Source organism: Kogia breviceps, chromosome 12 (genome assembly GCF_026419965.1).
Source record: "Kogia breviceps isolate mKogBre1 chromosome 12, mKogBre1 haplotype 1, whole genome shotgun sequence".
NCBI lineage: Eukaryota > Metazoa > Chordata > Mammalia > Artiodactyla > Physeteridae > Kogia > Kogia breviceps.
This window is the reverse complement of record NC_081321.1, coordinates 33,216,566-33,234,269: the sequence shown is the minus strand read 5'-3', so window position 1 is coordinate 33,234,269 and position 17,704 is coordinate 33,216,566. Positions and strand designations below refer to the sequence as shown.

Sequence of the window (17,704 nt, the reverse complement as noted above, 5' to 3'; positions counted from 1 at the left end):
TTGGAGGTTGGGAAAGAATGAACCTAAGGTAGGTTTTAGCTCTAAATTCTATAAGGCTATACCTTATATTTAGGGGGATCCACTAATATTTTTCATGAAAAATATAAATAGATTTCCCCTAGTGACAGAAGATTAAAGAGGCTGGATCAGCTCAGGAATTAGCAGAAAATACAGGAGGTGTGTGACTTTCCAACATGATTACAACCTCTTCCACGCTGAAGAACTAGAAGTGAAATGTCATATAGACTGCAACTTGAAATGGTTTCAGAATGTGTGTGTGTGTGTGTGTGTGTGTGTGTGTGTGTGTGTGTGTGTATGACATTCATTATACTATTCTTTCAACTTTTCTGCAAGTTTGAAATTTTTCAAATAAAGAGTTAAAAATAATATCTCATAACACATATAAGGCAATCTGACTCAATACATTCTTATCAGTGGAGGTTGCAAAAAAAAAAAAAAAAAGGAGAACTCTTAAAAATACATACTTCTATGTTGAGACTGATGGAAAGAGTAAGTTTTGCTTCTTTCTGGGGAATAACTTCTACTGCTGACACTGGAGCCAGATCTGCTGTGTGGAGAATCCTTTCGGCCTACAGGTGATTCTCTGAAAAAAGGAGTGTCTCTTTTATGAGGAGACCGGTCTCTCACATAATGGGAAGAGTAGAAACTTTTTCTTCTAAAGCCATCTCTCATGTCCCTTTGAAGAAAAAATAAAATAAGTTAATTATATCCTATACTCTATATATACAAGCACAAATGGCAAAAGCTCTGGTTACAAACCACTGTTTGTGTTGTAATTTATGTCCCCTTTTTCTACCACCACCTAACTTCTGAAATCAGTCAACAAAATGAAACTTTTATCAGTGAATTATGTCATTTTTTCAGCCTGGGGTAGAACTAGGTGGTTAAGTACAAAAGTTACTTTATTTTAAGCAAGCACAAAAATTTTTTAATGTGAAAAAGTCATACAGTCTCTACTTCTGATTGCTACTAACAACATACCACACAGCTACCATACTCTCAAAGACACCTAGAGAATGCCAAAGATTTCCCCAATGAGACAGTTCATGGTCTACTATCCTCTTCTAAGTACAGTATATACCACTGGTTTTCAACTAGTGTGATTCCCCGCTGCCCCCCATGATAATTTGGCAACATCTGCATATACTTTTGTTGTTACAACCGGAGAGGAGGGAATGTCCCTAGTGGTTAGGAGCAGGATGCTCCTAAAATGCTACAATGCCCAGGACAACACCCACACACACACACAGTAAAAAACTATGCAACCCAAAGCGTTAACAATGCCAAGGCTGAGAAACCCTGGTATATGCCTATTAAATCCCTGCTCTCTGAATTTATAACAGATTGTTGCCAATCTCTAAATACCAACTTTTTATATCATCTTTAATTTTATAAATTAAATTTCCTTATTAAGCAATATCATCAACTCAAAGCAGAAAGTAAGCCCAAATAATAAAGATTTATAAAGCAAAACTATCTTTATAACACTAAAGCACATTAAAATTATTAAATACAACTATGAAGACACAAGCCTCGGACTTCCCTGGTGGCACAGTGGTTAAGAATCCACCTACCAATGCAGGGGAGACAGGTTCAAGCCCTGGTCCGGGAAGATCCCACATGCCGTGGAGCAACTAAGCCCGTGCGTCACAACTACTGAGCGTGCGCTCTAGGGCCCACGAGCCGCAACTACTGAGCCCGCATGCCACAACTACTGAAGCCCACGCGCCTAGAGCCCGTGCTCCACAACGAGAGAAGCCACCGCAATGAGAAGCCTGCTCACCGCAACACGGAGCAGCCCCCGCTCGCCACAACTAGAGAAAGCCCACGCAGCAATGAAGACTCAATGCAGCCAAAAATAAACAAATAAGTTCATTTTTTTAAAAAAAGACACAAGCTCTATTTAAAAGAACACTTGGAGTCAAACAGGTTTTAATTGAAGATTTAGCAAATGTACCTCCATATTAAAATTAGAGACCATTATCTTCAGACAGAAGAATGCTAAAAAGACGAACCAATTGTATGAAATTTCAACTGCTCAGAAAATAATTTCAGCATATTGACTGGTAGTCCACAATATATAAGTAGGTTGTTGTCATTAACTGATTAATACCCAGGCTATACCCTCTTTCCAGATATAATTTTCTCTGTGCAAAAGGAGAAAAGAGTTAAAACTCATTTATGATAAATAAACTCAGACAAAATACTAATACTGAAATAAAGCATTAAAGAAATTCCAATATATTCAAGTTCAATCACTAAAGCTATAGGAATCATATCAATATCACTGAGAGCTGAAGTAAAGAGCTATATATTACACCGATTTTAGGAACTGTACCAGGCGCTGGGGACCCACCCAATGGTGAACCACATGCACGCACTCCCTGCCATTATGGAACTCTCAGGCTAGCGGGAGAGGCTGATATTAAACATACAGACAAAACATGTAGCCAGTGGTGTGTGCAGGGAGACTAGGAGTCTACTTAGTCCAAGCGAGAGACGGTGGTGACTTAGATAAGGTGGGAGCAGAGGAAGGGTCACAAATTCAACATGCAAGAGTGCAGTTTTGCAGACTCAATGAGACAAGGTAAATGTTTGACTAATGAGTGTGAGAGACGGTGGATGACAAGATGATACCCAGAATTCTGGCACGATGGATTACTGAAATAAGAAAAATAGATCTGAGAAATAGGGACAGGGTGGGAGATCCACATTTAGACTTGACAGTGCTATATTTGAGATGCTCATGTAATACCTTGGTAGGCAACTACAGATACTGGTGATAATTGGTGATAAAGAGATTTTTAGCTATAACTATAAATTTGTCTGTAAACAGGCAGTACTTAAAAGCCGTGGGTATAGATGAAAACAAAGGATAAAAAGTGCAGCAGGCCCAGAATCTAGGGCTAGAAACGGCCACGCTGAAAAGGAAATGGGCTGTCTGAGAAGAAGGAAATAGAGTGGCCACAGAAACATGAGGCACAGGTGAGTAAGTTATCAGGGAAGGCAATGAAAGAGTGCTCCAAGAAGGAGAATAAAGGTTTCATACAGTGGAAGTAAATGAGCTCTTCCTGATAACTTACTCAGGAAATGGAGAAGAACAGGCCCATATTCAGAGGAAAGACTGCCTATTTTCTCTGGAGGGAATGGAAAGATGAAATGCTGAACTACAGTTTCCTAATCCTGACACCAGATGGCAGTAAAATCACAACAGCACAGTTCAGAGATATCAGAGTGGCTTGGGGTGGCTAGATACACATGGGGGAAGTGCAAGTCACATTTTAACATCGCAGAGTAACGTCTCTCCTCTCCTTCACATCAACATCTCCTACGGACCATCAGATTAAGCGAAAACATCACCATAGGCATCATCTACCATAGTATATGGTACTCCTTTGATAAAGTGGTAATATTAGCTAAGTCATTTATTCATGTGTGTATGTATACATATTTTTTCATATCTATATATCTATGTCCCAATATATCGAAGGCACTATGAGGAATTACTCTGGCTCTGAAGAAGCTTAATATCTAATTGGGGGGATGGGGAGTAAATGTTCCAGAAGGCTGGTACTGTAATTTAGAAGAGACATATATACATATTAATAGATGAAAAACTGACCAAGGGGGCTTCCCTGGTGGCGCAATGGTTGAGAGTCCGCCTGCCAATGCAGGGGACATGGGTTCGCGCCCCGGTCTGGGAAGATCCCAAGTGCCGCGGAGCGGCTGGGCCTGTGAACCATGGCCGCTGCGCCTGCGCGTCCGGAGCCTGTGCTCCGCAACGGGAGAGGCCACAACAGTGAGAGGCCCGCGTACCGCAAGAAAAAAAAAAAAAAAACCTGACCCAAGGAGTCTACAAGCAAAGGTGAAATTTAGATCAATATTGTCTAAGAGAAATATAATCAAGGCACAGATGATGTAGTCATATTTCAAAAGTAAAGACAAACAGGTGAAATTAAGTTTAGCAATATTTTTACTTAACCCAATATATCTAAAATATTAGCAACATGTAATCATTATTAAAAAATTTAGTGAGATAGTTTATATTCTCCCTTTCATCTTACAGCTTGAAAATCCAGTGTGTATTTTACACTTACACAATATCTCAGTCTGAACTGGACACATTTTAAGTGCTCAACAGGCACATTCAGCTAGTGGCTCCCATATGAACAGCACAGACTGAGATGGTTGGAAAAGCATTCCAAGCTTCAAGAAAAAGCAGCGAAGGATTAAAGGATATTATGCAAACAAGAAGAGAAGTAGTCAGGACAGTGAAAACTTAAACAAGCAGTAACTAAAAAACAAAGGAAGAAATTTTTGAAAAGGGAAAAGGTAGTTAACATCAAATACTGCAGAGGTTGGAAGAGATCTTCATATTTAAAACCTAAGAGTCACAGGACCAGTGAGCGGCCTGTCCAGTAAAACTTTGGAAACCAAATCAGAGACTCTGAGAAATTACGACCCATCTACTAATGGAGTTACACTATTATTTTTCTTTTAAAAGAAAGTTTGGCAGAGGGAAGAAGGAAGAGAATTGGGACAATACTCTGAAGAAAGGGGCTTACTTGGTCATATTTGGAAGTTGCGGGGAAAAGACTAATTTCCTACAGAAGGAGAAACTGATAATCCAAGACAAAAATGGTAACTGAAAAAGAAGGAGCCAAAAATCACCAGGAAAAAATGGGACAAAGGAACTAAGTAGAAGAGAACAGCACTGAAGGCAAGAAGAGAAGAACACAGAAAGGATAAAGAGGAAAATTTTCATGTCAAGAAGAAAATATATGAGAGATCTCTCTTCAGAAGTCCTTTACCTCAGTAACATAATTCTAGAAGTCATTAAAAGAAAGTAAAGAAAGTAAGGACATGAGCACACGCCCAAGGCAGCGCGGAAAGTACTTGTCCTTTGGGGGAAAGTACTCATTTGAGCAGAGTGTTCCTCAAAATGCAGGTCCCCAGGCCTTCGTCAGCACTGCCGTGGGAAGGTGACAGAGATTCAAATTCAGGGCATCAAACCACACCTACTGAATCAGAATCTCTGGGAGTGAGGAGACCAAGGATTCTGGGCTTTAACAAGGCTCTCCAGGTGACTCTGATGCACAGGAAACTTTGAGAAGGACTGAACTACACAAACTCACTAACGTCTAAGAGCTGTGTACATACAAATATGGTATCTTTAAGTCAAAAACAGAAACTCAGGGCTAATGATAGAGGCAGAACATTTTCCAGTGATGATGACTGTAGGGTTTGATCATGCCAGTGGAGAGCTAAAGAGCTGAAAACACAAGAAAGAACTGGTGCTAATTAAAAGCATCATCAAATCAGGATAGGGAGGGATGGAGGAGAAGACTATATGCCAGAAACTATAATAATCCAGGAACAAGAAATGGGGTCCTGGAAATTCATCAAAGACTACAAAGATGAGGACAGGTGGTACAAATGGAGAAGTTCAGAGATGACACTGGAACTGTGGCTTGGAGGAGGTAATAAGGAGAAAGAAGTATGCCCAGAACTCATCTCAAGAATCAAGGAGGGCTTCCCTGGTGGCGCAGTGGTTGAGAGTCCGCCTGCCGATGCAGGGGACGTGGGTTCGTGCCCCGGTCCGGGAAGATCCCACATACCGCGGAGCGGCTGGGCCCGTGAGCCATGGCCGCTGAGCCTGCGCGTCTGGAGCCTGTGCTCCGCAACAGGAGAGGCCACAGCAGTGAGAGGCCCGCCGTACCGCAAAAAAAAAAAAAAAAGGGGGTATATTACTTGAGAGCTAGGACAGCATCTTTGGCTGTGTCACAAACATTTCAGCCATAATGCTGGACATATATATAGGGGGCAAAGTCACCTAGAGAATGGAAGATGGGAAGAACTAACATGCTATAAGGCACTGTTTCTCAAAATGTGAACCTGGGACAATCTACACTATAATTACCTTGAATGCTGGTTTCAAAAGCAGACCTATAAAGTTCAGGATTCTCACCTGTTAATATACACCCCCAAAGTAATTCCACCCCTCACACCAAACCAGACAAATTGTGATCAACCTCTCAGTTTCAGCAGATGTATGTTTACTGGTGAAGAGTAAAAATCAGGCAAAGATATAATGGGAGGGAACAAGGAGGAAAAAGAAAGCATTTTACTTCTTATTCAGGACATCATCTTTCTTTCCTTCCCACATTCAACACTCAGAAATACTTCACACAAAATACTGGCTACTTCACTTGTTGTCAACAAGAACTTCAAAAAGGAATTAAAATTTCAGGAATCATTTAGAGAAAGCAGCTTGGTAACTAGTAGAGCAGGGTTAAGAATAAGTTACGTGCAGACCTCAAATATCTGTTTTTAAATGTGGAACAAGAGAACGAGGGGTACTACTTAAGCTAAGGGATTTCCCACATTACTTTTTATTCTATACTACCCCAAAATCAAGTAACTGTCTTATACCAGAGTTGAGATGGGAAGTTTGGGGACCCAGTGCAGAGTTCTTTCCACAGAACCACATCTTTACAGTCAAAAGTAATCTGGGAATGAGATATGGGCTGAGATCTCCCAGCTAGGATATAGATCTTTTCTGTGTTTTTCACAGTTTGATCACTGACACCTAAAACAGTGCCTAACGTTATTAAGGAAAAACGTTCCTAACTTGCTGTAACAAAAATACCAGAAAATATAATGTTGAGTCATTACACAAAAGAAGTCTATCTAACCACCACGAAACAGTCTAAGGCAGGCCTTCCAAGGTGAGAGACTCTGCTCCATGCATCCAAGAACCCTGGCTGACCACTCTGCTATTTCAACATGTGGCTTCCAAGGTCACATGCCTGCTGCCACTGCATTTCAGGGTCCATCCTGCAACATGGGAAAAGGTAAATGTGTGTGTTAGAATATGTGTAGAAACAGAACTCCTACTCACATTATTCTGGAGATAAATAGTTACATGGCCACACCTACCTGGAAGGAAGGCTGGGAAAAGTAGTCTACCTATATGCCTAAGATGTGTGAAGAAGAAGTTGAAGTCTTTTCAAGAATGATGAAATAAAAAGTTTTCAATGAAAAGTCTGGAATTCCCAAGTGAAAATGTGTCTAATAGGCAGTCGGATGTGGAAATGTAGAGCTCAGAAAAGAAGCCAAGGCCAGAGATACAGATTTGTCTGCCATTCAAGCAACAGACAGTACAGGTCAGAGATTCTCAAAGTTCAGTCCTTAGACCCTCTGCATCACAATCATCCAGGGGGCTTGTGAAAAATACAGATGATTCAGATTCTAAGGCTCCACTTACTGAATGAGAATCTCTTGAGATGAAGACTGGCAATCTTCATTCTTAATGAGCTCCTAAGCAATTCTTATGAACACAAGTTTTAGAAACATAAGCAAAGGGAATAACTGCTGTCAAAAATAAAGATTCAAGGGGCTTCCCTGGTGGCGCAGTGGTCGAGAGTCCGCCTGCCGATACAGGGGACGCGGGTTCGTGCCCCGGTCCGGGAAGATCCCACGTGCCGCGGAGCGGCTGGGCCCGTGAGCCATGGCCGCTGAGCCTGCGCGTCCGGAGCCTGTGCTGCGCGACAGGAGAGGCCACAACAGTGAGAGGCCCGCGTAGCAAAAAATAAATAAATAAATAAATAAAGATTCAAGATGAAGTTAGCACAAATGAGAGAAGGTGCCAAGCAGTCACTGTTAACATGATCCTGCAGTTTCTGGACTGTTGTCAAGCCATACCACCTATTAGATCAATGGTTCTCAAGTCTAGCTTCACATTAGAACATCTGATGAGCTTTTAAAAAATACTGATGCACAGGTTCCACCCAAGACCAATTATATCAGATCACCAAGGGTGAGGATCAGGAATTATGGAGTTTTTTTTTTTTTTTTTTTTTTTTTTTCGCGGTACGTGGGCCTCTCACTGTTGTGGCCTCTCCCGTTGCGGAGCACAGGCTCCGGACGCGCAGGCTCAGCGGCCATGGCTCACGGGCCCAGCCGCTCCGCGGCATGTGGGATCTTCCCGGACCGGGGCACGAACCCGCGTCCCCTGCATCGGCAGGCGGACTCTCAACCACTGCGCCACCAGGGGGAAGCCCTTGTTTTTTTTTTTTAAAAAAAGCTTTACACCTAATTCAGAGTACAGCCAGGATTGAGAAACACCATTATGAGACAGCTGCTGTTACATGCTCTTCACTTCAGAGTCCCAGATTATTGCCCTACTCCAGAGATCACAAACCCTTGTTTTAATTAGTTGTCAACACTGAAAAATCAAGAGATCCAACGTTTTTTTAAAATCTGGATTTCTGACTTCTTTTGAAGCAGGACACAGTGACCTTATATTATTAAACAGCAAAGATCAGCTGGTAGCAGGTAGCAGCTGCTCCAATCTGACCCTTGGCATTCGTTTACATTCCCTAACTGGCCACTGTCGGCACATGAGTTACTGCCATTGATAGACAGGGGCATTATTACCACAGATAAACAAATATGTTAACTACTCACCTGTAAGTATTACAAGTACTTTATGCTTAATAACTGTATTTGTTTCACTCACGTAACAAAAATATAGTAATCTGAGTCAATCTTGTAATGTTTTCATATCAGCTTCTTCATAAACCACTCCCTCCAACTTCCTTTAACTGAAACCTGGCAATGGAACACAAATACTATCTCCCCTCAAACTCTTGAGTAATAAGTGCATATTGATGACTTTACCTCAAGCTCCTGAGGTATATGGGGCACAGGATTATGTTCTAAATCCTCCATCCTCTAAGAAAAGGGAGAAAGAGCCCGACAACTCCTTATTTAAATTCACGCCATCCCACTGTAACCCCACATTGCCTATATTACCAACCTCCTGGGAATTTTCCCACATTTCCTAAAGCCTTTAACTCAGTGACACAGTCTGCACCTGTACCATATCCTACCCGCATCATGAGTGACTTTCAGAATTCATGTGGATCATCTGTGCAGCACGGTGGCAATTCCTTGACCACCGCCTACCCCTTCACAATACTTAGGCACTCCCTGAAATCCAAAACCTTGCCACTTACTACCCAGAGGAGCTCTTCATCGGAATCCAATACTGCATTCTTATCCCAATGTCTTATCCTTCAGTTTTCTCACTCCTACGATAACTCCACCTACACCTCATGGATACCTGTAAGTCTCCTGTATTTCCTAGCAATCCATGAACCCCATTCTTATTGCGCTTCCAGCCTAAATTACAGCATTTGAAATACTTTATGAAAACCACTAACTTTCCCTCCCCGCAATTCTGATACATTGTCTAAGGCAACCCAGAGCCTGAGTTAATTCCAAAATCTGTGATTTTTTGCACTGATATAGTTGGGTTGCCATATCCTACAGAGAAATTACACAAGCCTTTAGATACATGGTCTCTGACTTCCACTGTGCCTTCAACTCCACTAGTAATATTTTTATTTATCATTAGTGAGCTCAATCTCCCATTCATGCCAGCAAGTATTCTACATGCTGATAATTCTCCCCAAGTCCTTTAACCTAGCACCAAACATTTCACTCTCAATGAGTTACCTCACATACTGAAAAATACAGCAATCTTTAGGCATGAACTACCTCAACTGCCAGCCCACACCCCTCTCCCCCAATTTGCCTTCATCTGCCCACCCCTAATTTTGTCCTTCCTTTCTTGGTATATGACTCTCTCCTCCCCACCACTGAAAGCTAGACCTTCTTAAATTGGAAGGTTGGGATTAACATTTACACACTACTATATATAAAACAGATAACGAGGAAGAACCTACTGTATAGCACAGGGAACTATACCCAAACTCTGTAATGACCTATAATGGAAAAGAATCTAAAAGAGTGGATATATGTATAACTGATTCACTTTGCTGTACAGCAGAAGCTAACACAACATTGTAAATCAACTATACTCCAATAAAAGTTAATTAAAAAAAACAAAACGGTCAGGATGCCATACCACAGCTACCTAAAAAAAAAAAAAAAAAAAAAAAAAAAGTTAGCCCTTCTATCAATGGTGTTTGTTCATCCTTGTCCTCATTCACCTGCTTCATCAGTTATCCTTTTTCTGTCTTGTATCTTCAACCTCTCTTTCCCTTCAACCTATAAATATGCTCAAATTACCGATCAGCTAAAAAAAGGTTTTAGGTGATCTCCCTTTAGCCAGTGTCCTTCTCCAGCTAACAACACTGCCTACTTTCCATCCCAGTTAAGTTTTTTTTAAAAAGTTATCCACCCAAGCTGAATCTACCCCCCTCACATGTCATTTATCCTGACACTGCCAAACCCAAGAGATATTTTAATCTTTTTATCACTGCAATACTCAGTTGCATTAGACCTCGGTGACCCATAATATCGTTTAAAAAGCTTTATTTTCCACCACTTCCGTAAAAGTGTTCCCTAGGATTCTGACCTTAGCCCACTGCTCTTGTCTAACTACACCTTCTCCTTGGACAACCTCAATTTTGAATGCAGCTCCTCCCTTGAAATCATTCCTCCTATACTACCAATCTCAGATAATGGTATTATTACACACACAGTAAACAAACAAAAAATCCAGATATTCCCCTCTTCTTTTTTTTTTAAAAGAAATTTATTTATTTTATTTATTGATTTTTGGCTGCGTTGGATCTTCATTGCTGCGCGTGGGCTTTCTCTAGTTGCAGCGAGCGGTGACTACTCTTCGTTGCAGTGCACGGGCTTCTCGTTGCAGTGGCTTCTCTTGTTGTGGAGCGCTGGCTCTAGGCACACGGGCTTCAGTAGTTGTGGCACGTGGGCTTCAGTAGTTGTGGCTTGCAGGCTCTAGAGCGTAGGCTCAGTAGTTGTGCCACACAGGCTTAGTTGCTCCGCGGCATGTGGGATCTTCCCAGACCAGGGATCGAACCTGTGTCCCCTGATCCAGGTTCTCATCACTGCCGCTGTCTTCCGTGTCTGAGTCGATCACAGCGCGGCCTTTCCGCTTCTTTACCATTGTGGTCCCCGGGCTCGCATGCCGGACGCCGCCCAGACTCCAGATACTCCCCTCTTCTTTATTCCTACATCCAACAACCACATCTTGCTGATTTTTCACTTCCTAAGCATTTATCAAATTTAATCCTTTTCCTCCACCTCCAACTCCCTTTCTCCAATTAAGATATTCATGGTTTCTTATTCTATCTCTAGTGCCATCTTTATTTTTTTTTTAATTTATTTATTTTTGGCTGTGTTGGGTCTTTGTTGCTGCGTGCGGGCTTTCTCTAGTTGTGGTGAGTGGGGGCTACTCTTCGCTGCGGTGTGCGGGCTTCTCATTGCATGGCTTCTCTTGTTGCAGAGCACGGGCTCTAGGCGCCCGGGCTTCAGGTGTTGTGGCTCGCGGGCTCTGGAGCGCAGGCTCAGTAGTTGTGGCGCACTGGGTTGGTTGCTCCGCGGCACAAGGGATCTTCCTGGACGAGGGCTCGAACCCGTGTCCCCTGCATTGGCAGGCGGATTCTTAACCACTGCGCCACCAGGGAAGCCCTAGTGCCATCTTTAAAAGTCATCCCCTACACTGAAGACAAGCTACAACCTGACTGCGTTACTGTAGGCCCCCTCTTTCTACCAAGCTAAAATTCTTCAGTAGTTCCCCGCAGTTAGTAGAATAAAACCCAGACCTCTTAGTTATAGTTTAATCCACAGTTCCCCAGCTCTTACATAATCACCTACAGCTCTACACATCATGCTTGACACAGCTTTGCTCATGCTCTTCCCTTTGTAGGAATACGGTCCCTGTTACTCTTTTTCTGATTAACTCTTACTTTTCCTGCAGGTTCTGTTCCAATTATCCACCCCTACCAGAAACTTTTAATAAAACCTCAGTACAGGATAAGTGCTTATTTGTCTTCAGCACTTGATGAAACTTCAGCAAGTATTATATTATGCTATGTACTTATGCATCTATTTCACTACCTAGACTGTAAGTCAGTGATACAAACACAGTGGCCTACACATAGTAAACACTCAATAAACATTTGTACCCCCTGAACTAAATAGAAAAAGATGTTATACACTATTTTTCTCCATCAAACAGATTATCACCTAAGATAAAATAGCTATAATAAAATTAAAAATTAAATCTACTCTTTTTTAAAAATCAATAAGTATGAAATACTTAACAACGAAATCAAAATTTTCCATATGTGAATGCAGGAAAAAAAACAGTATTTAAAAATAAAGTACACTGACCACTTGGTGACACTCTTGTTCCATATTTTTAGATATTATTTAGTACTTTAAATAAATTCCATCCTAAGGTTTATTCTAAGACCTCATAAGTACAGGGGAAAAGTGACTGTTAAAAATAACCTCATTCTATCTAAATCAATAAAGTATGACATGTTCCTTGAATACAAAATGAAAAAAATCCTAACATATTCTGAATTTCATCTACAAGTGTGTTTTGAACAAATAGATAATATAATCACTGAGTAAATACAGAACCAAGATTAGTAGGTGATGATGTACTTGAAATGTAGACAAATTACCAGGTATGTGGCTCTATTAAATAAGAAAGTGAGGGAGGGGATATGGGGACATAACGTATACATACTGATTCACTTTGTTGTATAGAAGAAACTAACACAACATTGTAAAGCAATTATACTCCAATAAAGATATTAAAAAATAATAAAGTGACAGGCAAGGGGCGGGGGTTGTTGCATGAGGATGATAGAAAACTTGATACATTCTCTTTTCCTCTGTTAGCTGTTATTTCATCCAGTTCTTCCAGTTATTCCACAGTCCCATTAATAAAACATATTTGAATATAAACCACGAATACATACACACACACACACACACACACACACACATACACACACACACCAGATTTATAAAGTACCTAATGTGCTACAATATGAAACACATAAAACAGAACGTTCCACTGCCAGTAACAGACCTGTGGAAGATGGTGTGAAAGCAAGTTACCCCAGTAGCAGCCAGTGATGGCAATCTGCAAAAAGAAGGTGCTGGGGAGTATGAGAAGAAAGACCGACAGGGTCAGAGGATTAACTATGTACAGGAATGTAACCAAATATATTGAGGGTGCTGGTTTCAGGTCTGAGATCAGATTTTACTCTATTTACAAGCTAATGAGTTAGACTGTTACTGTTTCTTGGATGCCTGCAGAAGACACAAGACTCTTGGGTCAGAGACAAAGTACTTAATACATCAGCAGAGCAAACAACATAAGCGCTGGCATGTTTGTGTCAGTTTCCCCAGGTCCCAAGTCCCACAGGGATGATGTGATATGAGCCCTGATGGATGCACATGTCATGGGTTTGGTTCATAACTGAGAAACACTGAACTTGGGGAACCCAAGTAAAAAACCACTGTTTTTACCCCAAGCAATAAGCAAGCCTGCTCTTTAACACAGAGGGCGATATTACCTTATCCTTCAAGAGTGCTCACTACAAACTCAGCTCTGAGAAATAATATGGATAAAAAGTGATCAGGGCCTTGCATTCCTGGTGTAACTTGGCCAGATGTGTAGGAGTGCAAGAGACCCATGGAGGACTGTCTCTACCAACAAATGGAAGCCAGGTTTCTCACTGATGAAGAAGCGGGGTAAAATATGGAAAAGATGAAAGGATACTGCCGTGAACTCATATATGTAAATACTGTATAAAAATACATACAGATGTAAAGGTGTGTGTGTGTTTGTGTGTGTGTGCATGCATACATGCACGCACCTAGCGTCCAGATCTTGGTTATAAAAAAACCACTCTCCACTAAAGAGAACCTGTGTTCCTTAGAGAAATTGCTGATTTTAGGGTCAGGGCAGGGAAAGTATAAAAAGGACCATGAACATCTTTCAGCAGAAAGTAAGTGAGAAAGAGAAAAACAAATACTGTATGCTAACACATATATATGGAATGTAAGAAGAAAAAAAAAAAGGTCATGAAGAACCTAGGGGTAAGACGGGAATGGAGACGCAGACCTACTAGAGAATGGACTTGAGGATGTGGGGAGGGGGAAGGGTAAGCTGTGACAAAGTGAGAGAGTGGCCCTGACATATATACGCTACCAAATGTAAAACAGATAGCTAGTGGGAAGCAGCCGCATAGCACAGGGAGATCAGCTCGGTGCTTTGTGACCACCTAGAGGGGTGGGATAGGGAGGGTGGGAGGGAGGGAGACGCAAGAGGGAAGAGATATGGGAACATGTGTATGTGTATAACTGATTCACTCTGTTATAAAGCAGAAACTAACACACCATTGTAAAGCAATTATACTCCAATAAAGATGTTAAAAAAAAAAAGTAAGGAAATAATCAAAAAATGAGGTAGATCAGTCAAAACAACACAGATGCTCTTAACTTGGCAATAAATTCTTATATGACACAAAAACATTAGCAACAAAAGGAAAAATAGATACATTAGATTTTATCAAATTTAAAAATTTTGTACATCAAAAATGGACATTATCCACAAAGTGAAAAGACAACCTAGAGAATGGGAGAAAATATTTAGAAATCATATATGGTAAGGATTTAATATCCAGAATATATAAAGGACTCCTAAAACAACAACAAAAAGACAACTCAATTTTCAAATGGGCAAAAAAAGAAAAAAAATGAATAGACATTTCTCCAAAGAAGATATACAAATGGCTGATAAGCACATGAAATGAGTTGTTCATCATTACTAGTCATTAGGGAAATGCAAATCAAAACCACGAGATACCACTTCACATTTACCAGGATGGCAGTAATAACAGTAATAATGATGGTGATGAGAACGATAGGAATGAAACAAGTGTTGGTGAGGACGTAGAAAAACTGGGACTCTTGCACATTGCTGGTGGGAATGTAAAACAGTACACCTACTATGGAACAGTTTGGTGGTTCCTCAAAAAGCTAAACATAGAATTACTGTATGACCCAGCAATTCCACTCCTGTGTATGCATCAAAAAAAAACTGAAAACAAGGACTCAAAACAGATACTTATATGTCAGTGTTCACTGTAGCATTATTCACAATAGCCAAAAGGTGGAAATAACCCAAATGTCCATTAGAGGTTGAATGGATAAACAAAATGTGGTATATACATACAATGGAATATTATTCACCCATAAAGAGGAATGAGGTTCTGATATATGCTACAATATGGATGGACCTTGAAAACACTATGCCAAGTGAAAGAAGCCAGACACAAAAAACAAATATCGTATGAATGCACCTATATGAAATATCTAGAATAGGTAAATTCCTAAAAATAGAATGTTGGTTGCCAGGTGCTGGGGGTAAGCGGGGGATAAGGAGTTAACTGCTTAACAGGTATGGAGTTTCTGTTTGGGGTGATAAAAATTTTGGAAATAGTGGAGATGGTTGTACAACACTGTAAATGTAATTAATGCCAGTGAATTGTATAACTGAAAATGGTTACAGTGGCATATTTTATGTCATATATATTCTACCACAACAAAATATTTTTTTAAAAAAACACAGAAGTTACTTTGAAGGGATTCACACTGGCCAAATTTGGGCATCAAAATAATAATGGCAACAGATTATACCACACAGAACAAAGTTTTGTTTGCTTTTTAAAGGGGCTGGTGGAGAGAGGAGAAAGTTCTTCTCACAACAGAATGCCTGCAGAATAAGTATAGAAAGAAGCACCTAATTACAAAATCACCCACTTAAAAGCATCTCATTAATAATTAATTCAGGCAAGAAACATCAATGGATGCTAAAACTAGGGGGTGAAAGTGGGAGGAAGAATGGCATAATCGCATAGTTTCCAAGTATCTCCCCACAGACACTAACTTTAAGGGAGGAGGCTAACGTCACAGAGAAGACATTTCACAGGCCCCATCTTAATCGAGTGACAAAAGACAGCAACACTAAAAAGAGGACAAATCAACAGCATGTGCAACCTAACAGGATGCAAAATACAAAGGACACAGCATCACTTCAGAAACCGTGTCAGAGAGAAATGAGTAACCTGGATCTAGTCACGAAGAACCATTAGACAAACCCAAATTGAGAAACATTCCATAAAATGTCTGTCCTGTGTTCATTTTGCCAAAAACAGCCGTAAAAATCAAGGAAAGACTGAGAAACTGTTCCAGAGTAAGGAAGTCTACAAAAACATGACCTATGAGATCAGATAGATCTTTCAGGGGCAGTGCTGGAGACATTAATGGGGTCTCTGGTGAAGGATTACAGGAATTCTTTGAATTATTCTTGCAACTCTTTTAAATTTTAAAAACTGTTTCAGATAAAATATTTTAAATGTTCTAATATTTCCTTTCCACAATAAGGAATTATTATGTATACCCCACTGACAAAAACAAAACCACTGACTAGCATGGTTCTCCTAATTGCTCAGAACATTACTCTCTTACAAAAATACACAACTACTCTGTCTGGTTTACAATGCAGTAAATTTCTCCCCCTAGAACAACAGCTATTTTCCACTCACAAAGTCTTTTAGGTAGACGCTCCAGAAAGATGCCAGCCAGTAAAAGCTATAGTTTTTGTGATAGTGTAAAATGTGAAATGTTACTGAAGACATCCAGACATCAGGTGAAGGTACAGGAAAGTGCTGAAGTAGAAGCATTTTCTACTCCACTACCCTGTTTTATTTTTCTTCATAAAAATTATGTTTTAAAAAAAAAAAAAAAAAAAAAAAAAAAAAAAAAAAAAATTATGTTTTGTTTTTTATCTGTTTACTATCTATAATCTATACTAAAATGTAGGCTTCATGAAAGTAGGAGCTTATTGTCTCCAGAGGCTAGAAGAGTACCTGACATAGTAAACACTTACCAAATGAATAAATATACCACATAGAATTAACTCTATACCCTGAAAAGAGAATATACCTTGCTTTTTTTCCACAGTTAACATTTATTAAATGATTACTATGTGACAGGCATGGTAAAATATGCGTTGTATGTGTAAAATCACTTAATCCTTTTTAAAAATTGAAGTATAGTTGATTTACAATATTGTGTTGGTTTCAGGTGCACAGTACAGTGATTCAGTATTTTTGCAGTTTATATTCCATTACAGGTTACTTCAAGATAATGGGTGTAATTCCCTGCGCTATATAGTATTGGGCTGACCAAAAAGCGCCTTCGGTTTTTAAGTAAAAATAAAAGACACATTTTTCATTTTCACCAAGAACTTTATTGAACAACGTATTCACCTTTTTGTTTCACTACCTTCTGCCATTTTTCAGGCAACTTCATAATTCCATCTTCCCAAAACTTTTTACCTTTTTGAGCAAAGAACTGTTCCAGGTGCCTTTTACAGTCTTCTGGGGAACTGAAATTTTGTCCATTAAGAGAATTTTGTAAAGACCAAACTAAATGGAAATCTGAAGGTGCAACGTCTGGTGAATATGGCGGATGAGTCAGAACTTCCCAGCCAAGTTGTAAGTTTTTGCCTGGTCATCAAAGAAACATGCGTTCTTGTGTTATCCTGATGGAAGATTATGAGTTTTCTGTTGACTAATTCCAGATGCTTTTTGTCAAGTGCTGCTTTCAGCTGGTCTAATTGGGAGTAGTACTTGTTGGAATTAATCGTTTGGTTTTCCAGAAGGAGCTCATAATCCCACCATATACACAACATCACCTTCTTTGATGAAGACCGGCCTTTGGTGCGGTTGGTGGTGGTTCATTTCGCTTGCCCCACGATCTCTTCTGTTCCACATTGTTGTGCAGTATCCACTTTTCATTGCCCGTCACAATT

General features: G+C 40.2%; 1 protein-coding gene across 13 annotated transcripts in view; it reads right to left on the bottom strand.

The window, feature by feature from the left end:
• The window catches only part of PPHLN1 (periphilin 1), a 139,780-nt gene that overhangs the window by 90,677 nt on the left and 31,399 nt on the right, over nt 1-17,704 (bottom strand). For all 13 annotated transcript variants that reach the window (XM_067009083.1, XM_067009085.1, XM_059082168.2 and 10 more), the window contains one exon: nt 486-697. In XM_067009083.1, coding sequence (XP_066865184.1) covers nt 486-697 — 212 coding nt within the window. The remainder of the gene's footprint in view (nt 1-485; nt 698-17,704) is intronic.